The sequence below is a fragment of the Indicator indicator genome, chromosome 16, assembly GCF_027791375.1.
Source record: "Indicator indicator isolate 239-I01 chromosome 16, UM_Iind_1.1, whole genome shotgun sequence".
Lineage (NCBI taxonomy): Eukaryota > Metazoa > Chordata > Aves > Piciformes > Indicatoridae > Indicator > Indicator indicator.
In genome coordinates, this window is record NC_072025.1 from 23,490,666 (window position 1) to 23,516,288 (window position 25,623).

The 25,623-nt window shown below is 37.1% G+C and overlaps 1 protein-coding gene across 1 annotated transcript in view; it reads left to right on the plus strand.

Annotated features, from left to right (window-relative positions):
* Positions 1-25,623, plus strand: part of MEF2A (myocyte enhancer factor 2A) — an 87,566-nt gene that overhangs the window by 33,399 nt on the left and 28,544 nt on the right. The window contains exons 2-3 of the mRNA XM_054387881.1: positions 3,145-3,343; positions 9,037-9,240. Of these exons, the coding sequence (XP_054243856.1) occupies positions 3,290-3,343; positions 9,037-9,240 (258 nt within the window). The 5' untranslated portion in view covers positions 3,145-3,289. The remainder of the gene's footprint in view (positions 1-3,144; positions 3,344-9,036; positions 9,241-25,623) is intronic.

Consider the following 25,623-nt stretch of genomic DNA (forward strand, 5'->3'; position numbering starts at 1 on the left):
GCAAATAGGAATTTGCCAAGTGAAAAAAGCACTTGAGGTTGAAGGAAGTAGCAGATCTGAGAGGCTATAGTGGACTGATTAACGAGGGTGAAGCAGATCTTGCAAATGGTGAATGGGTTGATGCATATGCCTAGTAGAGCACAGTCATTTTAAAAGACCTGAAATAACACCCCAAAACTTAACACACAGTGTTGGTGAAAATTTAGTGTCAGTTTTCCCGTTTTTCTTTGTACGACAGTACATGGAGCAGATTATGGTGTTTCCCTTAGCCTTTCTTCCATTAGCTTATGGCAAATATTTGTGCCTCTCTTTTATTTTGTATTGTTTTGTATAGGTGTTGTATAATGTCATGTCTTTTTTCTCTTCTTTTCTACTATGAGCTCTTTATTTTATTCACTGTGTAGACTTGGTTTTGAGTATCAGTTGCAGAAGATGGAAGAGGTGAGTGAATGTGACAGGAGTATGTGAAGAAAATGTGTGGTCCCACATAGGTGTTTAAAAATTGTTCCAGAGCATAGGTCTGTCTCCTTAGGAAAATTTCAAGAAGCACTAAATTTGCCTAGGTGTATGTCTAATAGAGGAGAAAATAAAATGCTGATGAACTTCTGTATACATCTGTGGTAGATTATCATAAAACTTCATGCACCTTGTTGTAAGTCTTAACATGCTCTGTCCTTATGTTTCAAAAGAACAGTGTGAAAATGGAAAAGGTAGAGAGGAGGGTGGAATGGCTGGCCAGGGAGTAGCTTTTGGGTAAAAAGTCGTTAAGAGTTAGAATCCTTTACCAGTAAAGGTAGCTGAAGGACTAACATGAAAGTAGAATATGACTGCTTATTTACTGCCTTAAGCAATTAAAAATCTGTGGGTGCCAAGTGTGAGTAGCAGGGTCAGGCTTAAATGAAAGGTTTTATCTTCTACTCTGATCCATTACTAAGCCATGAAACTCCTTGCTTCTAGGTGGTAGAAATGTACACAGGTTCAAAAGTAGTATTGGTGGAATGAAGACTTAATCTTAAATGCAAGGTTCTGCATATGACTCCATAAGTTCCTCACTGAGTATCTGGAGAAAATGCTTGCTAGATATTGCTTGTAACTAATACATGCTTACTCTACTCCTGTGTTTTACCTCTGCCATACTACTGATATTTGCTAATAGACACAGATGATATGTTGGACCAAATAGACTGTTGATCTTGCATATAGTGGCTATTTGTATGTACTGGTTGGAATGGTGAGTGCTTTTAACAAGCAGAGAAAGGAATCTGAGAGAACATTTCTCCTTCACATGTTGCTTGTTTTTTTAAATATACGCTATTGAAACTGTTCTCTGCATACATAGCTAAGAGCTGCTTATAGAGATCCTTTTGTTAGGTATGTTTCAGGAATGCAACTAGATTTTTGCAGAACTAAATTTAATGTGTAGTCATAGCATGAGCCAAGGAGTGGTTTTCCTTGGTGGTGCTTGTTTTTTTTTGTTTAAAAAGAGGGGCAGCTGGCTGAAAATTGTGTGAATTGAAGCTGAAAATCCAGTGGATGTTCTTGGTGGTGGGTTTTGTTTTGTTTTGCTTTACCAAAAAACCACCAAAAAGATAGACATGTATGTGCCTGCACTGCTTTCCATGTGCAATGTTTGCAGTGTGCTATTGGTTGTGTAGAGCCTTGTTCACCTGGCCTTGGCAAGCTATTAATACCTTTTCAGCAGCACACTTTGAAGACATTTCTTTTGTTGAAGCAAATAAAAGAAATGCAATGCGGATGCACTCTTAAGTTTTGCTGTATGAACAATATCATACATCCTTTTGACCAGTGATGATGATCTTAGTGTTGATTTGATCACAGATTCCATGGGATAGTGTTTCTGAATACTACTGGACATTTTGTGATGTTTTACAGAAGCAGGCCTTTGTTGATAGCAGGTAAATACAAAATAACATCCCTTCATTTTGTGACGTTCCTCCACCTTTGGTTGTTTTTTTTCCCTTCCCCCTTGCTTGCAAGCTGCATCAGAACATCATGGTTGTTTCCTCAGTGTAGATTGAATGTATTGTGAAGTGCAGCCTGTGACTAATTGCCTCTTGCTGTCTCTGCTTATTAACTCTCTGATGGTGATGTGGTTGCACCGCTTTCTACACGTCGCCTCAAGGGCATGGCATTGTGACACCTATATTAAAATATACAAGGCTTCCTTTCAAAAGACATTTTGGGTTGGAAAGTTAAAGTTGTAAGCTAGTACTGTGGCTGGTTTTACTCCCTTTATTTTAATGAACAATAGGTAGTTATACAATAAGGTGTACCTATTTCCTATTTGTATGTTCTAGTGTACAGTTCATGTTCCAGAAGCTGTTTATTTTCGTTCTTCAGATTTGTTAAATTAATGTTATCCTACAGTTAAAGCAGTATGTTGGGAATATGGCTTTGCACTTTTTAACTGAAAATGCATTTAAATCTTGTGAAGTCAGTGGGATGCATTAGTACCACATTAAAGTAATAAGCTTCTCAAGTTGCACACACCTTTATCTTTCTAAACAGCATAACAAAATGAAAACAAGTGCTGCACTGATAATTGGTTATTGGCAAATATGTAAGTTACACGTTCTTGTAAAGAAAGAGTAACTGTAATGTGAGAGTAAGTCTGTCTGAATTATTCACTGGTGCCTTGGTATCTGTGAAACATTTCTGTGAAAATATTTGCTTTGGTCTTTATCCTTTTTAAGTAAAGATACTCCCTCTTTCCTCCTTCCTGCTTCCTAATGAAACTCTAAATATTGTCTTATCAAATGAGATGTAGTTAGTTTAGGAACAGAAACTTTATATTCTCATGGCTTTGCTTCATTACCATGGCAATAATTTTGCAAGAGAAACAGGAATCATAGTGGGTTCTCTCTTAAAGCTTCCTAAAATAATTAATGGAGTTTACCAAAAGTTCGTGGGTAGATTTTTGAAACCTCAAATAACTCAAGGCCTGTAACTTAGTGGTGAGCACCACTCCCTTTGACATCTGTAAATTTTTAAGGCATCAATTGAAACTGTATGAAATAGTCATTTTAAATCTCTAGCTTATAGGTATTCACTGGAATTATTTTATGCATGTGCTTATTTTATTGCTATGCAGTGTACATAGTTTTTTTTTTTAATTTTTTTTAGGTGCTTATAAGAAGAAATAGGAAGCTTTTCTCCAGCTGAAGACAAAGTTAAAGAAAGCTGTATCATGTGTTAGAATACTGAAGAGTGACATTTCTTGGATTAGTGTATTTCTGGATAACAAAGCAAAAGAAAGAAGAGGCTGAAAATGGGGAGAAAGAAAATACAGATCACAAGAATAATGGATGAACGGAATAGACAGGTGAGAAACAAGGAGTTTGCATGAACAAGTTCATCAGTATGCCTAAAAACGAATGGAAACTGAATACATTAATCTTATTTCCTTCTTCTGAAGCTGAGCTTTGTCTTCATGTATCTACAGATGACATGACCAGAATACAAATGAGAAACAGGTCTTAGTGGTTTTCCTGTTGTTTGAGGGAAAATTGTTATTTATAAGTAATATGAATTACTACTTGGAAACAAATTCACTGTGAAACTGCTATTCCTATTTAGACAGAATCCTAGTCTGTACTTGAAATAGACTGGAGGGTTATGTTGGAGCAGAAACCTTACTTGATCTGATAGATGCTAGGAACAGTTAGTAATGAAGAAGAAGCATGAGAAACTCAGGGTGGTGTAGTAAAAGTATTTACTGCAACCTCCTTGACTGAGGAGTTTGGCATAGCCGTGGACAATTATCTACAGTGGTTTGTATGTGGTAATGAATTTTGTTAACAAGCTGCTGCTTAAAGGCACAATAGCCATCAAGAATCGTGTTGTAAGAAGGAAGAGTACTCAGAAATGTGCTGCTTTACTTTGCTGCTCTTGCCCTAATAAAGAGGTGTTCTCTGAGCTTGAAAAGCACCAGAACCTGGTGACTCTGTAGAAGTAGTTTCCTCTTAACTTCTAAATTGCTTCATGAGGTAATATATGATCAAAGTTTTATTTCTTAAAATGTATACTGAGGTGTCTGGAAGCTACCATTTTTAAGTAGTGTAGGAATGACAGGCGATCCTCAGGAAGAGTGGTGGTGAGTCAGACCAAAGATACTGCTAGAAAAGGATCTTTTGTCCAATGATGGTCATAAGCAAGTAAGCGTAGGATGGAGTTGCATGTGTTATGCTACTCTGTAATCCTCTTCCAGTTTCTAACTATTCTAAGCTCAGGGATTTCCTGAGCTGGATGTGGTTTCCGTATATTTAGTAACCTTTAATGGGTGGGGTTTTTTTTTTTGTTTTGTTTGTTTTCCCTGCCCCCAGCCAGTGAACTTGTTCAGTTATCCTTTGAGCCCTTACACAGTTGCAGCATAAATGCAGTTGCTGCAGTGTCTTTTGGCTGGCATTTTCTGTAGGTCCATTACCTGTTGTTTCAAGAAACACCTTGTTGTTTCCACTTTGTCATGATTCTATTAATTATTTAGCTCTTGTGTGGAAGATGCAGCAGTCACTCCCTATCCAGTCTGTCCATCTTGCTTGTTCTTCTGTGGACCTCTGCCATGTTTTATTATTCTCTCTTAAAATAACATTTCTAGGATGAAGCACCCTAGGTTGCTTAGTTTTAATACAGAATTCACTCCATATCTTTGCTCGTTCTTACAACTTTCCCCTAAACCTTCTTGAGTATTTTGTATTGGGTGGCAAAGGGACCCAGAACTGCACAGTATTCAAGATGTATGCAAAACATGGACTTATATAGTGGTATGCTGATGTTTATTCTCTGTTCCCTTCCTAGTATTTGATTTGCTTTTTTTGACAACTTCTTAGCACCAACTTGATGTCAGAGTAATGTCAGAATTCCATGACATAGTCTTGCTGCTTGACACATCAGTTCAGAGCCCATTGCTTGTTTGTGAAATGAGGATTGTTTTTCTGCCTGTATCACTTTAAAGCAATGTAAACTCTGTGAAGCCTATATATAGCAAGAGAAGTATTATTGGAGTTTGGGTGAAAGCCAAGTATTGTGTTTGAACAGCTTTAATCACACACTGACAGTATGTTTGATGTAGATAAATGTCTTAAATACACGTAGTAAAAGTAGGTGAATTAATAACTTCATTTTTTTTCAGATCTTGTTCTAGAACTTAAGGCATGTTGAAGAGATGGAAATTGATCCCCCTCCCTCCTTTTTCAATCTTATTTGGAGTTAGTTGGACAAACCAGACATCATGCTACTAAGCCCTGACTTTTTTCTCCCCCCCCATCACCATGTTCATTGTTCATGTTGGAACAATGGAGGGGAGGAGAACTAGTGCATTTGTATCAAATTTTGGTCCACTTGTACCATTACTGTGACTGAAGGAAAACGTGGAGCTTAAATTTGAAGCTTTGTTTCTGGCTGTTCTTTGACTAGAGTTTATTCTTTAGTGACAAGGAAGAGGCCTTAAGAGAAAAGTGGAAACTCTTGAGATGGTAACATACTGCATCTTGGTTTTAAAAGGTTTTTAAAAGATAACTAAAAAAGTATTGGAATCAGTTTTATTGTCTAGAGATATTGATGACCTTTTTTTACCCCACAGGTGTCATGTGGGTTTGGGTAGTTAGTATATAGAGTTTTAATGTACTAAAATACCCTGCTGCATTGAATATTTCACAGGTATTAATTTGCTTTAGAGATGATTTTTTTTTTTGCACTGTCCCAGATAAGAAGGCCATTTCAGGTTTGTTTTGCCAAATGGAAAGTGTAATTCAGTTGTTCCCTGTTTTTTTTTTTTGTTTGTTTGTTTGTTTTTCCACCTCTGTGGCATACACAGCTGGAACATACATACAATGTTCTGTTCTGATGTTCTGTATGGTGGTTTGGGTGGGTTTTTTTGGCTTTTTTTTTTTTGAGTAGAATGGGATAGAGCTTTGCCTGCAGCGTGAGCTCATGTAACTTAGGAGGCAAGAAAAGTGTTGTCTCATCAGAAGCATCTTATTTCTGATGGGGTTGTATGTGAACTCAAAACATAATATATAGACTGCTGCTCTGGGGGATTACAATTGTCATGAGACTGTCTATTAATTAAGCAGTCTTATCTGATTGAATGAGCTGTAGGACATTAATCTTCATTAAGCTGAAGAGAATAAAGTGCAGTAAATTAGATATCAAAGGACCTCAATTTTGCTGCCTTTTCTCTCTCCTCCTCACCCATTTTTTGCTAGGCAATATTAGAATAGTGCTGAGGAGGGCATTGGCCTGCAGTAAAGATTCCATTGTTGGTTTTAGTGTCGCCCTAAATGGCAGAGAGAAAAAAACCCAAAACAACAAAAAACCAAAAACCCAAAACCCAAAAAGACCCCAGAAAATGTGGAGATCTAATGTTGTGCTTTTTGCATTCTTAAATGAAAGCTGAGTTTTTAATAAACTGTGTGTTAAAGAAAGACTTGAACTCCAGTGATATCGGGGTTTGTGCTAAGCGTTGTCCAAATATCAAGTGGTAAATTGATGCTGAGTATCTCACAAGTAACATATGCTTTTAAGAGTCAAGAGAGAACTTTCAGTGGAGAAGATACCTTGACCCAGGATCTTATCTGTCCTTAGTCCAATTTAGCCTTCAGTCTTTTCATTTAATGACTTTTCGAAGTAATATAGCACACTCTACCCTCACCATGTTTTATGGTGCCTTTTTCCTGACACAAACAAAACAGTAGTACTTGTCTATACCTCCTTGTACTCAGGTAGTAGTTGCTTAAGTGTCTTGTAATTGAAGTAACAGAAGAACTACAGCAGGTATATAAAATCCCCAGTTTTCCCATATACCCAGAGGAATCCATACAAAGTAATTCTTAATGTCCTATTAAGAGAGGATAAATAAACCCTAAGTGTCGTGCAAGAAGGTATGTATAAAGTGGCAGAACTACTAGGAGACTTAGGCAAGATGCATTGTGTTTTCAAAAAGCAGCTGTATTGTATTACATGTGGATAGTAAAATTTTCACCTGTATTTGGGGAAAGTGTACAGCTCAGTGCAACCTACTTCTGTACTTACTCAACTTGTTCAATAGATAACTGAAAATAAAACAGAAGATGCATTACGGTAAAGGCTGTCAGACTTTTTGGCATCTTGTCTCACTAATGTATTGTAATTGTTAAACAGTAAGTAGGTTAAAAGATTTGCTTATACTAGCTGAACCTTGAATCTGTTATCAGCATTCTTACATAAAGAAATAGTGCTGTGTCTTAATGGTGCTTCTCCCCAAGCTTGTTTTGAAAGGGTTGAACAGAAAAGTTACGGTAAGTGTACTCACTTTTCATCTGAGCAGGGATTATTCAAGGCTCTGTATCTCTAAACTGTAAGAAGTTTCTCAGTTAGAAGCACTGCATGGTGACTTGAGTGGGACTATGGTTACCACAACATGCCTGACATTCTATGTTCTCATATTTATAGGTTGTCTGTTTATTACCTCCATTGCTACTGTGGTTAATTGTTAACAGTCCCAGTTTTCAAAAATCAAATTCACAGTGCGTTTTTGGGAGGAGAAGGCACGCTAAAACAGATATTTTATTTTTTGTTTGCTGTGGGTACTGTTTTAAAGCTGGAGAGTAATCTCTGGCCCACACTACTTTTGCAGACATTTGTTATCAAGGAGCAGTATATGCCTATACTTTTTTAAGAATACAGTTATTGTCAGCATGCTGTATACATGGTGTTGTTCATATCCGTTTGCACCCCCTGACACTATTTATGAAGTTGGGAAGGATAGTGTATATTCTTTCATTATGGCTAATATTCAAAAGGTAATATGTATGAGATGATAGTCTTCTCTGGAAAAATTGCTTTGAGGTGTGTACACACTGAATTTTCCCATCCATCTTCAGAAACTTGATATACAACTAGGCAATTAACATGTTAAACTGTAGAAACCCATAAAACAGGTTTGATTGTTTCTTGTGTTTCACTTAATTCCTGTTTTGTAAGACTATACTGGTTATCGTCTGGCCTGTAGGGCAGGTAGGCCACTAACTTGTTACAAAGACACATACTTTGAATTGTAATGTAGGGGTATGAATATGGCCATAGACAGCAGTGTTCCATTCAGCACTGAAGCTCAGATGGAAAGGTGCCTTTACTTAAAAGGTCTCAAAACATTAACTTCATAGTAAATTAAGTGCCTTTTTGAAGCATGGAAGAGAACATAAAATATTCTCCTTTAAGAAAAGTGTGCCTTAGTGTCAGACTTGTGTTTGATTCAACTTTTGCGCATCAATATTCTTATATCCTTAACTGAAATCTTGTGAAAGGAAGATTTTTTTAAAAAAAACTTTTTTTCATAGTTGGTGATGATTTTTGTGACTGTGGTTCCCCCTTCCTTGGTGAGCAGATTCTCCTTTGTGATGGTCTGTAATGGATTTATTTCCCCACAGCAGCTCTAACTGGAGAGAATGATTTTATTTTTTTCATGTTCCCAAGTGGCACAAACCAGAAGTATAAGTGAACTGGATTAGAAGGTTCAATAGCAAAAAAAATGAGAGTATTTTGTAGCTCTGCATAATTAGAAAACATATTACATAGCAGCGTTATTGCTTTTATTGATACTGTTGTGTTCTTTGATTTTATTAGAATTCCGGTTATGAGTAACTTGTAAACTAGAATAACTGATAATAGAAGAAAACGTTGTGGTACCTGGAAAGTCAGTGCTGATTGAACAGAAAGAAATGTGGGTAGAGGATCCTTCAAACTTCAACTATCATTAGTAGTTACATACTTTCTCCTTAGTAGTTGCATACCAGTGGAAGAGCTGGGGTAGTGTATTGTTTAGTTCAATTTAATGAGCAGAAGACAGACAGGTATGAGAGGCATTTCTTCTGTTAAGCTTGTACACATGCTCAGTTATGACTCTCATGAGTAGGAGTAAATAAGGTAGATTCAGTGGGTATGTTCCTTGAATGCTTGATTATAGTCCTTTGAACCCTTGTTGTGCATTTTAAAACAAAAATCAATCTTTTTTTCCCCCCACCCCTCCCTCTTCTCCAGGTCACCTTTACAAAGAGGAAGTTTGGATTAATGAAGAAGGCATATGAGTTGAGTGTACTCTGTGACTGTGAAATAGCACTGATCATTTTTAACAGCTCTAACAAACTCTTTCAGTATGCCAGCACTGATATGGACAAAGTTCTCCTTAAATACACAGAATACAACGAGCCGCACGAAAGCAGAACCAACTCAGATATCGTTGAGGTAACAATTTGAAAAGACACGTCAGTTTTCTTATCTCCGTAACACTTGCAATATAGAGCAATATAGCATATTTGAAGATATCTTGACCAAATGTATTTAAGAACTTGAAAACCTTGTCTTGAAATGTAACCTGCTGCTTTTAGTCAGGTTTCTCTGAGGCGGTAAGTCGGCTTCACAGCCATGTTGGTTTCCCATCTGCCCTCCACCCCCCGCCAGTTTCTGGGAAACATGATTGATTTCAGCCGTGTTTGGCAATGGAAATAGAGGTGTGAAAGATGTTTTTCTGGAGGCAGAGGGGGGGAAGTGTTCAAGGTTTTAATGGCAAAAATCAGTTGGATGGAGAATAAGGTCCAAAAAGTGTCCTCAACCTAAAAAATTACTCTTGGCCCCTTTTATCTTCTGAGACAGAAGCCACTTTATCAGTCAAATATTGCACACGGCTCAAATCAGTCACAGCCTGTACTACTTCTTGTACAGAAAAAAAAAATGAAACAAACAAAACCCCCACAACAAACCAGAATAAAAAAAAGCGAGTCTGTGGAGGAAGTGAAGTTAATTAAATTTGTTGTCCAGTCACTCTGCATGTCAGTTAAGACATAGCACTAGAATGACTGATTTCTGCAGTAGTAGAATAGTGTGAATATACTTACCCAACGGTATTGGGTTTTTCAGCTTTTATTATGCTTGAGCTTTAAATAGAAACTTCTTCCAGTACATAATTTCTTTCTAACAGTAGAAATCAAGGATTTTCTTGGCAATTGGAGCCTTTATGTACTGTAACTGCATTTCAGATAAGAGTTATGACTCCACTAGTCCTGTAAATAGACCAAAACAGGTGGCTGACTTAAGTGTTTAATTTGAATTCTGAAGTTGTCTTCCAAAGAAATGCCTTGCTTTTTAGGAATGATTTAGGAATAGTGATTAGCCTTGTATAGCTGCAGAGTCTATTGCCAAGGGGATCACAGAGTATCATGTAAATAGGTTTTTAATAAAAAATCAGATTGACAAAACTGACGAATAGACAGATGCATTTCTTTCAGAGGAGATTCTCTGCTAATTTAACTGCCTTTTATGATCAGAAAGAAAAACCTCCCTACCTTCTGTCTTCAGTGCTGAGTACTAATAAGAGAGATAATACAAGCTTTGAAGAGTTGAAGGAGTATTACATAGTGACTGGATTAGCTTAAATAAGAGAGAGTGCAGAGAAGGGGAAAACCTAATGCTTTCAAGATGAGCTTTTGATTGCGACAGACATGAATTTGAGATAGGGATGCATCTAAGGCCTCTTTGTGTTACGGCTTGTAGTAGTGCTTCTTCACAGAACGAGGGCTAAGAACCTCTTCCTGAACAATTTCTACACCATGCTGCCTGCGTTTGGGAGGGGGGGTAGGCAGGGTTTACTGTCGGGGTTTTTCAGGTGGTGTCAAACATTTGACCTCTGGCAACAGCATAGCAAAGTGAAGTCAATACCCAAGTGCATATGTGCTTTCTGTTTTGGGGGAACAGAATCTGCAGATTATAATTTTCCTCTGTAGGTTCACTGTATTATAGTAGTATGAGATTAAGGATGTTACTCTCATTTTTCAAATGTAGCATAATTTGGGAGTGCATCTCCTGATCTCTTCAGATTAACCCTGTGTGCTTCTTAGTCTGCTTGAAATGTTTTGGCTTTTTTCTTTCTTTGGAAGAATTCATTTAGGCAGAAAGGTGAGCATATACCTTTTTTCTAGGAATATACATTCTTGAAGCTTGTCTGTGTTCTGGATGGGAAGGATAAGTCAGTAGGATGAAAGATTTACAAGCTAAACCAGAGTGATAACGATGTTTTCTCTTCCCCGCCACCCCTCACAACTCTTTGCATTTCAGATTTGCTCTGCCTGTGTGGTATCTTTGTAGTCTATTAACAATTGTTATTTAGGCAGTTGGGATATAATTAATGGTTGAATTCGGATGATTTGCTTCCCACTGGAGGTAAATAATGTTCTTGATTTAGAAAAAACATTCCTTTTCAGTGGAAAAATTGGTGATTGGTGGAAAATTATCTACTTCAAAACGGAGCTTGACTAGATTCAGTGGAGAATATGATGTGCTTTAGAGCAGATGCAATGACAGGTACAGCATAAGAAGGGAGGAACATATGAGGTGAGATGAGATGGGGGAGAGTAGGAGTCCTGTATTTAAGCAGTAGCAAGGTGGTGGAATCTCACTGCTTCATGTAGTTTCTCCATTGACAGATGCTTGTGGCATGACAAAGGTGAAGTGGCAGCACCAGCATTTTGAAAATGTTCTGAAGACGTGTCTGTGTAGAAATAATACTTTAACAAATAAAAATTACAAAAAAATACTCTCTAGAATCAGTAATTCCATTTTATGGAGTTATAGGTGATGCATCTATCTTAGGTAATGTTTCAGTAATTCACTTGCCTTCTTGATATGATTGTCAAGTAGGCTCACCATGAAATTAGGCTTGACCTTCTCTGGTCCTGATACGCATTGACAGGAAGGGATTTTTTTGTTGTGTTAGAAGGAAAGCTAATTCTATGCAGCTTAGAAGCTGTGTAAGGGAAGAAACAAATCTCCTGTTACTTATTTTCAGTACTGATGGCAATGTTGTAAATGATTAAGTGAAATTGATGAGGCATCTTCCTGTTATAGTTGCCTCCTGTTCAGTTTTGGCATAGGAATTGCTTTTATATGCCCAGAGCTTGGTATCTTCTGTTGCTGCTGGAACGTTTGTGTGAAAACATAGCAGGAGGGAGAGCAGTGCCATTTTAAATGAATACTAGAGGTTTTTTGGTACGTGCCCTTATGTCTTTCACTCTACATGTTATTGTAGATGTGAATGCTCTGTTGCTGTCCTGTACCTATTACTTTCTAATTTTTTTGACCCTTTTAATTTCTTTTTATAGGTCCTGTTGTTCTTTTTAATATGTTGATGTTTCTTTTCCCTCTCCTTTCTTTGATTTCTAAACAGTTTATCCCATCAATAAATAGTTGGAGGCTTCTTAACCTGCTTCTTACAAGGGCTTTCTGTCATTGTTGGTTTTGCTGGTTTTTTGTAGCTACTTGATAACAAATACCTGATGTAGGTGTAAAGAATACCTTTTTTTTCAGTCACCCTGGCAGAATCATAGAGTTTTGAGTGGCTGGAATTGGAAGTTACAGTACTTTGTTATAATGTAAGCTTAGTTTTCTAACTATCAGTATTGAACTTACGGATGGTCCATGCCCTGCCATTTGGTACTTTTTAAATTATGGGAGAAGATCTTGCAACAGATGGCCTGTAACCAGCTTCTTTGTGGCATTTTGAGCTGGGACTCACACTCTGTGATCTTCAACTTTTTTGCTGTTTCAGTCTGGATAAGAGCATTAAAAAAAAAAAAGGTAAATAGGAAAACCAGGATTGTATGAAATAATCCAAATCAGAACATATGCAAGTCTGTGAAAAAAATTCCTTGCTTATCAGATGAGGCATAATTGGTCTAATGAGGATTTTAGATAAATTTCTGCATCCCTGTGAAAGGTGAAACTTTGCATATGACTGCTGATCTCCTGACCTTTTAGTAAATGGCATTTACTTAAGGAGTAGCAAGAGTTATGTTTCCTTTAAGCCTCATAAAGGAAAAGATTGTCTTCTGTTGAAATTCCAAAATTACCCTTTTGTTAAATAACCTTTTTGTTATTTTGTTTAACATGTATCTTTGATGTTTCTTGCTCTTGTAGAGTGTGGTCCTTCTCATGAGAGAGATTTTTGTCGTGATGTACAATAAGGTTTCATTAATCTCATTTTTTCACAGTTATTTGAGTGAAAGCTAGGGCCTTTGCACAGGTTAGCTGGACCATACAGGGATATTGGAAGAAAATTGAAATTTTCATTGTGAGCACTTTGAAATCTTAGGATTATGTGCCATTACAGCTTTGTAAGATTGTTACACCGAAGTGCTATCTATAATTTGAAGGACTTTCCGTAGGTGTTACAGCATTTAATGCTTTAAATGTTCATGGCCTATCTTCTGTAATACATTATTCCTGGCAAGTAATTATTTTTTCCTGAAGAAAGAGTGCTTCTGCAGAGCAAAATGGGAAGAATTTTAGATTCTATCAGGGTTCTGTATCTATAGGGTTGACAGAATGTTGTAGTGTATAAAAGATAATTTGAGACAGTGAGCGCTCATTCTTTTTTGCTCCAAACAAATGGAGGGAAATGACGAGGCATGCATGCATGCTCAACCTTCTTTAGTGCAGGGGTGTTAAGATTATTGCAGATTGTTTACAAGGTAACATTTCCATGTTGGGCCCTGCTGTCCTTCATGAGGGTCTCAGAAAGCAGCAGCTGTGCAGTTTTCCCTCTCCTCTAGTCTTGTTTATTCTGGAGTCAGTGGTTGAAGACAGGCTCTTCTTACCTGTTTAGCTTGACTTTTTATCTCTTGTTCACATTTTCCTTGAGCGATACAGCAAAACAGGTTTATTTCACCTACACTTGGCTGTAGGTGGATTGGACATGTTCCATCACAACACCTTATCAAATTGAGATCATTTGTTTTTTAGGAGACTGTCTAAAATGTGACCTTTGCTGGTTGGCATTTGTTCCCATGAGAATTTCGGATAGGTGTCAGTTCATGAACCTCTTTTCTATGGTTTAAAGCTGTTTTCAGTAGAGTATAATGTGCTTAGGTTATACCCCAAATATTGACAGCTGTCCTTAAGATATGCAATAATCTGTAATAAAAGTTGGAAGTAACAAGTACCTTAAGAATCTGTCCTAAACTATATCATGTAATTACTGTAAACATGCTCATTCTTGTGAACAGACTGCTGTATGGGAATGACCAGAATTGTTTCTTGGTGTAAGTTGCAGCAGGTGATTTGGATGTTTGTATTAAATCTCTTAATCATGGAAAGTGCTGTCTTTAATAGGAAGGAACATGTGTTGTGGCTTGATGTGATAGTGGTCATGTCATGGTTTTGACAAACGCAGGACAGAAAGCAGATAACCATACCAGCAGTGGGGTAAATAAGCCAGTTTAGTCTTACAGAAGCTGCATTCAGTGCATCATTTTGTATAAAATACCAAGTGGGCATTCTGTTTCCCTGCGTCTTCACAAAATGTTAATGGGAGCTGTTACAGGAGCAATGCGTGTTCTTTAGTCATAGCATACATTGTGTCAGTGATGTGATTGTCAGATCTTAGCTTTGAGAAAGCCTGTAGAGCTCATCTGCACGTGTAGAGCCTGCAGCATAAAGAAGCAGATGCATCTCCACAGCCAGATGGAGCATATGCCAAGTGTAACAGTGTAGGGAGCATAAACAGAAAAGTTGGTGTTGAAGCACTGTGTTTATAAACCAAAAGCTTTTGGGTGGTGGTGGTGTTTGGTTTGTTTGTTTTTTTTAATCCAGTTTTCTCCACCTCCTCAGCATTGCTTCTTTCCAGGCTATGCATTACCAACATGTGTTTTGTACTGTTGTCTGTGTAATGCAGCACAGTACTGTGTGAGCCATGGGATGTTATGGTGTTTTGGTAGCACTTGAAATAGTTCATAGGTTCTTTTTAAACATTTGGTGAACTTCAGTCTGGGAATTGTAGCTCAATATCATAAAGCACAAAATTCTATGAGAAAGGTGTCCAATTAATTGATGCTACTTCCTTCCTTGGTGTGGATATCTGGTGTATCCAATTTAGATGTGCATTTGGCAAGCAATTTGGGTTTCCATACTTTGCTTTTGAAAGCAAAGAAGTAAGATGGTTGGAATTGGATCAAATGCTTCAAAAGTACATAATTCAAAATGTTTCATAAGAGATGTTAACTGGTAGGGTTTGAAACATTGTTAAGAAGGAAGAGAATGCTCTGACATGGCTTCAATTGAAAATGAAACCCAGTGCTTAATGTAGGGGACTAAAATCTCCACATTTATATGAGCAGCTGTATAGAACTGAAATAATTGCTGAGGGGCAATACTATCAGTGATGATGGTCAGACCCACAGTAAAGATGGGAGGAATGCTGTCAATGCTGATTAATTAATGTTGGTTTGCATTCCTTCATATTTGGTAGATAAACAATTGCCAGAGGTGGGCTTAGACCTATGAAAAAAAACCAAACAAACTAACTTAAAAGCTTTGAACCGATAGCAAGATACCTATGAGTACTATGAATAGTATCATGTGGTTTTGTCTGGCACTTTGGTCTCCAAATAGCATGGACCATGCTAGAAATAAGTGGTATAAATTTATAAGAAGAAAGAAGCTTAAAAATGGTTTCAGTGAAGAAAAGAAATGATTTTGCAATCTGCTCATGATGCTGAGAAAATGTCGCCTCTATTGAGCTTGATTTGCTAAATGATTATGTAAATGTAATTATCCTGCATGTAACTTCTCAAACAATTTGAGACAGCACATACATGCCTTTGAGGCGTTTTAAGGAGGTGATTGAGGAGGACTTATGTATGATTAAGGACTAAAATCTCACTTTCAGGTTACCTTTAAAAGGAGGAAAAAAAGGCATAGAAACTGAAGTGGTCTGGAATATGACTCGTCAAAGCCCAGGATATATAAAAATATATGTGTGAACGGGTTATGTTTTGGAGGTTTGTTTCCCATTCAGAACTCAGGCAGAAACAGCTTCCTTGAAAAGTTGAAAGTGTGATGAAGGTAGCAAATATTTATTTTGAACATAGTGACAGAAGACACCTGTGTACTTCGTGCTCCTGAGAGACTCATCATAGTTTCTCTGTCTCATCTTTCTAGGTTGATTTCCCCCCCTCCCGACCCCCGGAGATGAAGTTAAACATCTTCAAAGTTGTTTTATTCAAGCTTTTTACTACTATAATTGATTTTTTTTCCCCCTTATCTTGCATTTGGTAATATTGTTCTACTTAGGAAAAATCTTATAATTCCTTGGCGCTGTGGAAATTGCTTTGTACGTATGATTTGCATTTATTTATTTATTTTAAATGACAGGTGGTTGTTGACTTTTAAGAAAGCTGACAGTGCTAGAATATTTTTTTTTTCCTAGTTAATGTCATTTTGTGTTCCTTCATTTCTGACATATAAAATACTGGAAGCAGGATAGACTTCATTATTATTATTTTAAACAGCTTTGGCTTGCCTGCAAATAATCTGAAGCTGCGCTTTCCTTGTCTCTAAACCAATGATTAAATTTAGTAGTTTAAAGTTAAGAACAGTAGATTTCTTCCACATCTTAAAATAGCATTGGTGTTTTAAACTTAGGAGGCTGTATTGGTATGCTGAGTTTTGATGAATTCCAGTTTTAGTCACTAATTAAAGCAGGTATATTTTTGAAGTTTGTCTAGATAGGATGTGTCTTTTACATACAACTTTCTGGAGTGTCTTAATAATGGTTGTGCTTAGCTGTTGTATTACTACTAGCAATTTTATGTAGTTCCAGTTCACATTACTCTCTATCCTACAAAAGTCCTATGACAGTTAGAATAGTGAGGTTAACTTAAAGCTGTGAAATGAAATTTGCTGTAATGGTCTCGATTTTTTTTTTTTTTTTTTTTTTTTAATAAGCTAACAGAGAAAGCTAATCACTTAACTGATGAGTGACAGCTTACTTGGCTGTACATGAGTAGAATCTCAGATTGAATCAGGTGGCTCTTCAGGAGGCTGTGCTGCTACGAGGACTAGAATTTTAATTTTATGTCAAATACTAATATAGGAGCTTGGTTTGGTACCTGCCTACCAAAAACTGTGCAGAAGCAATCTTGCAATAGGTGATGTGGATATATTTTAAGAACCAGTATAACTTTGTATTTTATCCAGAAGACATGACAGGAGTTTGAATTGGTCATAATAGTGTCTCGTTGAAATTTTTTTCCCTATTCATGTTAACTTCTCTTTAGAGAAGAAGGAACAATACAGGTCTGAATATCACTAGTGAAAAGAAAATGCCTAAGTCTTTCCTGTCTTCCACTACCTACAATCTATTCATGATCAGTACAGTTCCCAGAGACTTATTTTAGTTCTTAGAACATCACTGAATGTGACAGACATGACTGTGCACATGACTGCTGAGTGGCCTGCCCTGCCAGTCTGTGCTATAACTCTGTCATTGTAATCCTAAAGTGCAGACCAAATCTAAACAGAAAGTAGTGTTATTTCAGGGTTCTTGTCACAGTTTCTACTGGTAACATGTGGTGTTAATATGGTGACTATAACTTCGGATTCTAACTACATAACGTTAGCTTGTGTGATTTTATTGCTCTCCTTTGCAGTATCTAGATGTAATTGGAATAAAGCAAAATACTCAACAACCCAAAGATTAAGAGCAAAACTTGTTTTCACTGTACCTGTAGAACTTACTAGGATGAAGTTAGAATTAAGAAACTTCACTTCTGCTCGTTTTACTGTAAAAAACTCAGGCTGTTTTGCTTTTGAATGAGGTCTTAATGATGTAAAACCTGCCATTAGGTGGAACCTCTTTTGGTTTTTTACCTTATGGCTATTGTAAGTATTTCTTATGTTTCCTATGAAAACTACTCTTGACTTGGGTTTATATTGCAAATTAGCAGATAGTAGCACCTTATTTATTCCATCCTTCTTCACAAATCTTTATGAAAATACAAACTTTGAACTGTAGAAGCCAAAATGTGTCAAACATTCTAGACATTTGTAAAATGAAGATGTAATTTCATGGGGAGTAGCTAAGAGTGTTTTGAGAGATTCTTTAAGGATCTGTCTTGCATCTGGGATTCTTTGGTCTGGAGGGTTTGTTGGAGTGATTCCTACATCCTGTATGTCCTACTTGAGGCTCCATGTTTATGTATTAGTAGCAGAGACTTGGATAACGCATTCCAAAATATCAAAACTTAATCAAGTCAACTTTTTTCTTTTTTCTTTTTTTCTTTAATATTGCCAGTAGCTTCTATTCTTGGTAAAGAACGCATAGTGCTCGTTTTCTTAGAGACTGTTTTTAGTGTTGATAGGTACTGCTAGTCAGCTAGATAAAAACATTCATTCCCCTCTGTTATGATGTCCTGTGTTTATTTCCCAGCTGTGCAAGTGATGTTTGTCTAACTGATTTTGCAGTGTTCTTGGAGAATGTGTGTGTTTTTTGAAATTTTTAAGGCTGACACACTAAGTTTATTTCTCGCACCCACTGCTCAGGAAAAGCATATCAAAGACCTGATTCTGGATTTAGCTGTTGTGGAGATGTTGGGTTAAATGGGATTGAAAATTGACTTCAAGGAAGTCTGCAACAACTCGCTGCTTGTTAGTGCTAGAGTTCATTCAGGCAGGCAGACAACGACGTAATTATTTGCTTGTATTAACAAGTCCTTCAGGCTGTGCTGGTCTCATGTATTCTGCAGCCTTTGTGTTGCAGAATTTGGTGCTTTTGAAATTCTGTATTGACAGTTAGAAGACTTTGCAATTTCAAAGCGAGGACCATGGCATCTGTTGATAAGTGTGACTTCACACAAGCTGTGCATGGAAAGAATAAACCCCTGAACAATGCATCTCCTGGAAGTACACTTTGATAGATGACTGTACTTTCTGGTGATACTCTTGATTTCAGTGGACATTTAATGTAAACCCAGCTTTTTTGATTTTCAAGCTCATGGGTTGCGTCTTCAGCTGTCAACCCTGCCAGTGTGCCAGGCATTAACCTCCTTGCAGAAGGGACAGCAGAAATGCTAGTTGCATGATCATTGCTGTTCAGCAACCAGTGTTTTAGCATAAGCTGTCAAAAAGGAGGGGGAATATCAGCTCCTACTTGTCTTCCGGACCTAGGAATGTTTACATGCTGTGTTTCTATTGAGACTTTTCTAATGCGTTGATTTTTGAGTAACCCTAAAGGCTTGGGCCCTAAACTGATGGTGCTGCTGCAGAAGAGGACTTGGGGAGTCTCTAGCCTCCAAGGAAAAACAGTGTAGATCTTTGTACTGTCATAAAACCTCTCAGTTGAGTAATCAAGTGTATGTGTGCTGAGATACTTCTGATCACATGACAGAGATTGCAGCTTGTTCATTGCTAGTGTTTCACTGCAAGTGATGTGGCCCATCTAGGCTGTGACATTCTCAACACTCATCTGAACAAAAGACTTCACACTGATCCTTTCACCTGGTTTGTTTTGCATAGAGACTGTTCTATCACCTGAATAAAGGAAATAGTTTTGGTAGTAGTTCTTGTGGTACAGACCTAGAAATCTGATAACAGCCCTTATTGTACCATATTGATTTATAATACCATTCTTGCAAATCAATACATATCCAGTGTTAATGTCTTTGTGACATACCACTGATAGTTATTACATCTTATTAATGTCATATCAATGATGTAAGCTCCCCTATGGATATTACACATCCGTAATATACACTAGGGACTGTGGAATGCTAGTTAAGTTTGTTAAATTGGTAGTAGTCTGAGTTTTAATATTTAAAATGATGTCACACTGACACATACTGGAATTATTTATCAGCTTCTTTCAATGGGAAGTGGACAGTATATTGTTGAAATTAAAACCTCCCAAATCCATATGGAATATTGTGACCATTTTCTGGATCAAAGCTCATGTACATTCTTCCACTGAAAGCTCTTCTAACTGTAACAAGCTAATGCTGTTTAAAGTCCTGCTCTTTTCTGCATTAAGTTAAAATTGGTACTTGTTGAGTATAGTAATGACTTGATAAAATGAAAAAAAAATAAGCATGCCCCATTCAGACTTCATCCAATGTTGACATGAATTACACATGATAGCGTGAAACTTAACTCCTATTTTCACTGTCCCTGATTCCTGTAAGACTTTTTTCTTTCCTTCTCTATGTTCCACCTTTGAGTTCTCCTTACCTTTTAATTTTCTACTCCTTTTTCAGGTTAAGACAGGCTCCAAAGAGGTGCTTTGGCTTTTGAATAATTCACTTTAAGTGAAGATTATGCAAGGAAAACCATTAAGTGTATTCCTTTGACACATAACTGAGAAGCTCAGTATTCAAAACATGAGTTGTGACATACTTATTACAGCTTTGTGTCTTGAAGTCCTACATTCTAATTATTTTAATTCAGTAAAAAGGTGTCTGCTTGCACCCTGCCTCTCTCTTGCTGGAGACTCTCACTGTTTCCCATTGTACAGACTTATCTTGGTTGGGGTTTTCAAGTACCTGCTTTCATTGTCTTACTCAAATTGCATCTTTTGAGGGTTTTTTTGTTTGTTGTATTGGGGATTTAATGTTTGTTTTGGTCAATACTCTGCACCAATGCCGTGAACTGGGATAGTTCCTGTTTAGAGCGCACACATGTGCCCGTACAGCCTTTTAGCTATTTGCTTATACACTTGGACATCTTTGTAGGTGAAATGAAATGGTGGTTCCATAGCAGTGTTAATCGAAGCTGGTTCTGGTAGATGCTAGTGTAGCCAGCTCCCTTTATTTTCCATATTAATGACATTGTAACAGTTTCATGAATGCTTAGAATCCACTAAACATTTTCTTTTGGAATAGTTGTTCTTTGTCTTGTAATTACTATTCTGATAATACTAAATTATCTTAGGTAACCAGACTTTTAAATAGTTTGTAAGCCTTTCCAGTTGTTAAGGACAAGAAATGTTTGGAATAGCAATGCTGCATAGGCAGTTAGGCCAAAAGAAATCTGTTCTTTAATTTCATTACAATCAGAGTTTAAAATTTTTGTCTTGGCAACCTATGAGTAGGATATAATATTTTTACCAAAGAACTTCTAAAAGATTATGAAGGACATTTTGCAGATGGGTTGCTACACTTGGAAACTCTTCATGTTCCATATGGCTTATTTGCAGTGTACTGTTGCTGTAAGGAGGCATTCAGCTGACTGCTGCTGTTGCTGAATTATATTTTAACCATTGCAAGTATATGAAGAGGTATATATGGAAGGATGTGTATGTACATATGTATGTTGTCACATGAGTAACGATTGAAAAAAGCTTATATGTACTATGAAAATATCTTTGAACATTCTAACATAGAACTGTGTTTTCCTTGGTTTTACCCCTAATTTTCCTTGTTTCAGACATCATTCCCTGAATGGACAATAAAATAGATTTGATTTATATGCTGAGGAGTAGTTTCTACTTTCTGAAAAATGAACATCTGTGTACTTTGCCTTTTATTTTTAATAAAAAGGTTGAATAAGATCACCTTAGACTGGCAATTCAGTGCTCTTTAATGGAAGAACTTAGTTGGTGGTACTTTATAAACCAGGTAAAATAAAAATCTGCTTAGCAGTACAAAAGCTCTGTTGTATACAAGTGAAGCAGAGAAATGCATTAAGTATTAGATTTGGGAAGCTTGGCTTAGCTTTTGCTGTGGAAACAGTATTATCAGTGCTAATCTTTTTGAGTCTCGAGGTTCATTTTAGGAATGAGGAATCCAGCTTGTTTGTAGGTCGGCAGCTGCATTATAAAGTCCACAGTTTGCAGACAATGTTTTTCTAAAGTCACAAATCCAAAGAAGCAGCTTTCCTTTGTATACCTTCTAGCACAGTATGTGGTGCAATACTCCAAGAGTGAAGAGTGCGTTGTTATTCTTTAATAATTGCTTCTGGTTTATCTATTTAAAATAATGTTTCACAGCAGAGATGCTTCAAGCTAGAATTTAAGCTTTGTACAGTATCGTGTCTAAAACCCTTTTGTATGTGTTATTTTATAGAAATGAGAGCTTGAATTCCGAGTGCCATCTTTATCATATCTGGGAGGAATTTGACAGCTAGCTTTCAGGATTGGCAAGCGAGGGATACATGTTAAAATCTGCAAGATACTGGAAGTGCTCCAGCATTTGAAACAAGACAGTGTCTCTTCTTAGAGTGGTATATAACAGGGACACTGATAAAATTTCAAATCATGAACAATTTTTTGCTGTAAATGATGAATAACTTTGCCTAAAACTGAATATAGCAGAGAATTGCTTAAAGGACCCTTCTATTTTATGGACTAGTGGTACAGCTTTAGAGTTGAGGGGTTTTTGTTTGTAAAATCCTGGAATAAGTAAGTAATCCTAAACCTCTTCTTTTTTTTTTCCTTAACATAACTATAATATTTGGGCAAGAAACATAATTGTATCAAACTTCGTTGAAGTACAGCACAGAGGTTTTTTTATGTCTAGGTATTTTTGCATAAGATCAATTATTTACTTCTGAAATACCACCAGTAGTTGAGCATAGATACAGAGAATATTACTTCAGTAAACTGTGAGTATATCAGTTTTTCAGTTATTACTTAGCATACGTTTTTTTTGTTTGGGGACCCTACCAGAAAGATTGCTGAGGCTGTTAAGAAGTTAATCTCCAAGTTGCTTAGCTTGTGGGAATGTCTTGTAATCTAATTTGACTTCCTATGCATTTTATTGAAGCTTTGAAAGCTGGGCACTGCTCTGCTTTGTTGTGCTGTTTTGGGATGTATGCATTTGTGGCTATAATTAGAATGTGAAATGTGAGCTGATAGCATAGCAAAATGTAATTGAAAATGTGTCGGGGTACTGCAAGGACCAGTATTAGGGCTAAACTTAAGTAGCCTCCTAACTCAAAGGAAAGGAAAATAGCTTCCTAATGAAATTTGCAGCTGCTTCAGTGGGTGAAGTTGAGAATATTAACAGACCCTGAGGAAAATTTACAAAATATATAAACATTACATAAAATAATCCAGTGCATATAACTTTTTTCAAAGAGGCCTACAAAGCTTCCAACACAAAACTCCATTAAGAGTTACATGGCTTTTGTCTGTCTGTTCACTTCTGATGCATATACTGCACTTAGGGTTCATCCTTGCTTGTATTTTAGACAGTGGTCAAATTTGTGTGCTCAGCGCTGCAGGGTCAAGCTCTGACTTCACAGAACTCCAGAGGAAAAAAACAGAAATGATGATACTTGTAAAGCCAAACTGACCTGCAGGAGTTAAAAAAATATTATAAATAGCTTTCAGTTACCAGAAGCACTCCTCAGATACTTGAATATGCCTTATATATAATAGGGGAGAAATGACTACATGCGAAGCACGATACACTGTAATATTGTTCAAGATGATGAAAGGAAAATTTTGTGTTCCAAAAAAGAGAAATCCAGCCTGGTTTTAGGCTGAACTTCTTGGCACCAGTGTTTAACAGGAAGCAAATAAGAAAGCAATTGTCGTGTTTTCAGCATGAATTTTTGCTGTAGGTAAAGTCTAGTGGTACATACAGTTCTTGCCCTCTTAAGTCCTTCTCCAATGTCGGAAGGGAACTGAACTGTTAAAGGAATATGCCCTGTTTTTTCTTCCACAAATGATTCTTACAATAAAAATGAAAACTGAGTGGGAGTCTGGTGCTGTGACTACTATATTTACCTTTCATTTTGTGAACATCCAGAAAAACAGGTGCAGCTTTTAAAGCAGGATGTGATTATCAGTGGTGACTAAAGCAAGGGTTTGCTGCTGCCAGGAAGGGACAGGCCATTCTTTATGCCTGCTTTATACATGTCTACTCAGCCTGTATGGTGCAGAACCACCTTATTCCTGCTATAATTGAAAACAAACCCAGCAAAAATAAGGTACAGAATTGCGAAGGAGAATTTTCTGTCATTTTAGTGAAGCAAAAAATTACTTACTGCAGGCTCAAGCAAACATCAGTTGGCGTAAGGGTGATCTCTTGGATCATGCAATAAGTTGTTACTGTCAGCTCGTCAAACTGCTCCCACAGAGGATTCAGCAATTCCCTTAAAACATGGAGAAATAATCTTAAAGCATGCATCTCCATAATCATCTGCAGAGATGGACTGTAAGACTGATCCTAAAGGCTGTGATGTGGCTGGATAGCTTTCAGTTGTCCTTGGATCTCAGTTTTAGGAATAATTTTAATTGACAGGAAAGGCACTATTGCAATCTGGGCTAATGCTTCTGGTTTTTACGTTTTGTTAGTGTGACTGCAGCTTCAGTCTTTTGCTTCAGTGATCTTACCATAACTGAGCATTGCTCCTCATGACAGAGGGATGCTCAGTCCTGACCTTCCTTCGCATTGCTGCATGAGTGCTTGACAACTGCATTCATGGGTGAGGAGTCTTTGGAATTTGGTGCAAGTGGCAGTAGTGTCCTCTTCCTCTCTGTTCTTGCATGGCAGCTCTCTAGATTATCTGGAAACTGTTTAGTTCATTGGTTATCCTTTTGATAACCACAGTGTATGTGCCTGCTGGAGCAGCAGTACTATGTGACAGTATTAGTGGAACCTTCTCATTACTTAAGGTCTGAGGAATACTTTTTAAAATTATGTTTTTTTAAAAAAGTACTTCAAATTTATTCTGCTTCTCAGCTTTTCTGTGTTCTGACTGCAACAGCAGGAATAGAAGCAGCCCCATTTTTGAAGTGAAAGGTTTACCTTATCCAAGGGAAGTCACTTTTCATATCAATCTTAGTCAAATTTTGGAATATTTTTTCTCATGTTTTTGGGATGAAGCGCCATCAAAAATCTTAGCTTCAAGAGTAAGTGCAAAAATAGAGCTGTTAACATGATACATGGTAGCATTGATAGCAACAACCATTTCCTTTTTGTGTAGTATTACAAGAAACCCAACACTGAAAATGTTTTGAATGAACTGATGTTTTTTGCACTTTATAACTCTTTCACCTGAGGTCATCCAGCTTTCTTGCTTTAAGGCATAAAAATGTTTCCTAAGGTGACAATGAACATAATCAAGTTCTCTACAGTTTTGTCAGAGCTGGTAAAGAGCCCAGACCACTAATATCAGAAGTCTTGGCTTTTTAACCATACTCACTGAACAATGTATGCTGATTGTGCTCCTTCAACCATTAGCAGCATGTCTCTTAAGAGTCAGATATAAAAACCAGGATCTTTTGTGGGGAGGGGGACAGTCGGTGGTTGTCACTTCATCTCTAGCAGTGGTACTCTGTGTTTATTACTTCAGAGTTTTTGGTTTCCAGAGCTGCTGCTGATCAGTACATTGAGCCTGTGTAAGTTTGTCTGAGAGAAGCTGTGTCCAGCTGGGCTGAAGCAAGCCTTGGAGAGAAGGTGGTGACTTGATTTCATGCTGTGGAGTCTCAGCATTCTGCATTTTATGTTTCTCTGTTGGATTTTGTGGAAGGAAGCTTATGCTAAGATAATTACATTGTGATGGTTGAACATCATCTTAGCTTCCACATGGATCATACAATAAATAACTTAATTGTGTTTTCGTACTCCTTGGTATCTCTATTATCTGTTTCAGTGAAATTTGTCTTGAGTTGTAGAAAGGAACTAAATTTTTTTTTTTCTTGTTGTTTTGTATGAAACCCTTCTTCTGTTCCTTAGATGTTTCCTGCCAAAGCATGATTCTTTTCTTAAATTAGCAAAAACCAGTGCAATTAAAAAGTACTTTGCATAGTGTGGGGAAGTCGAGGGAAATATTTGGGACCTTGTACCATGTGCCTGAATG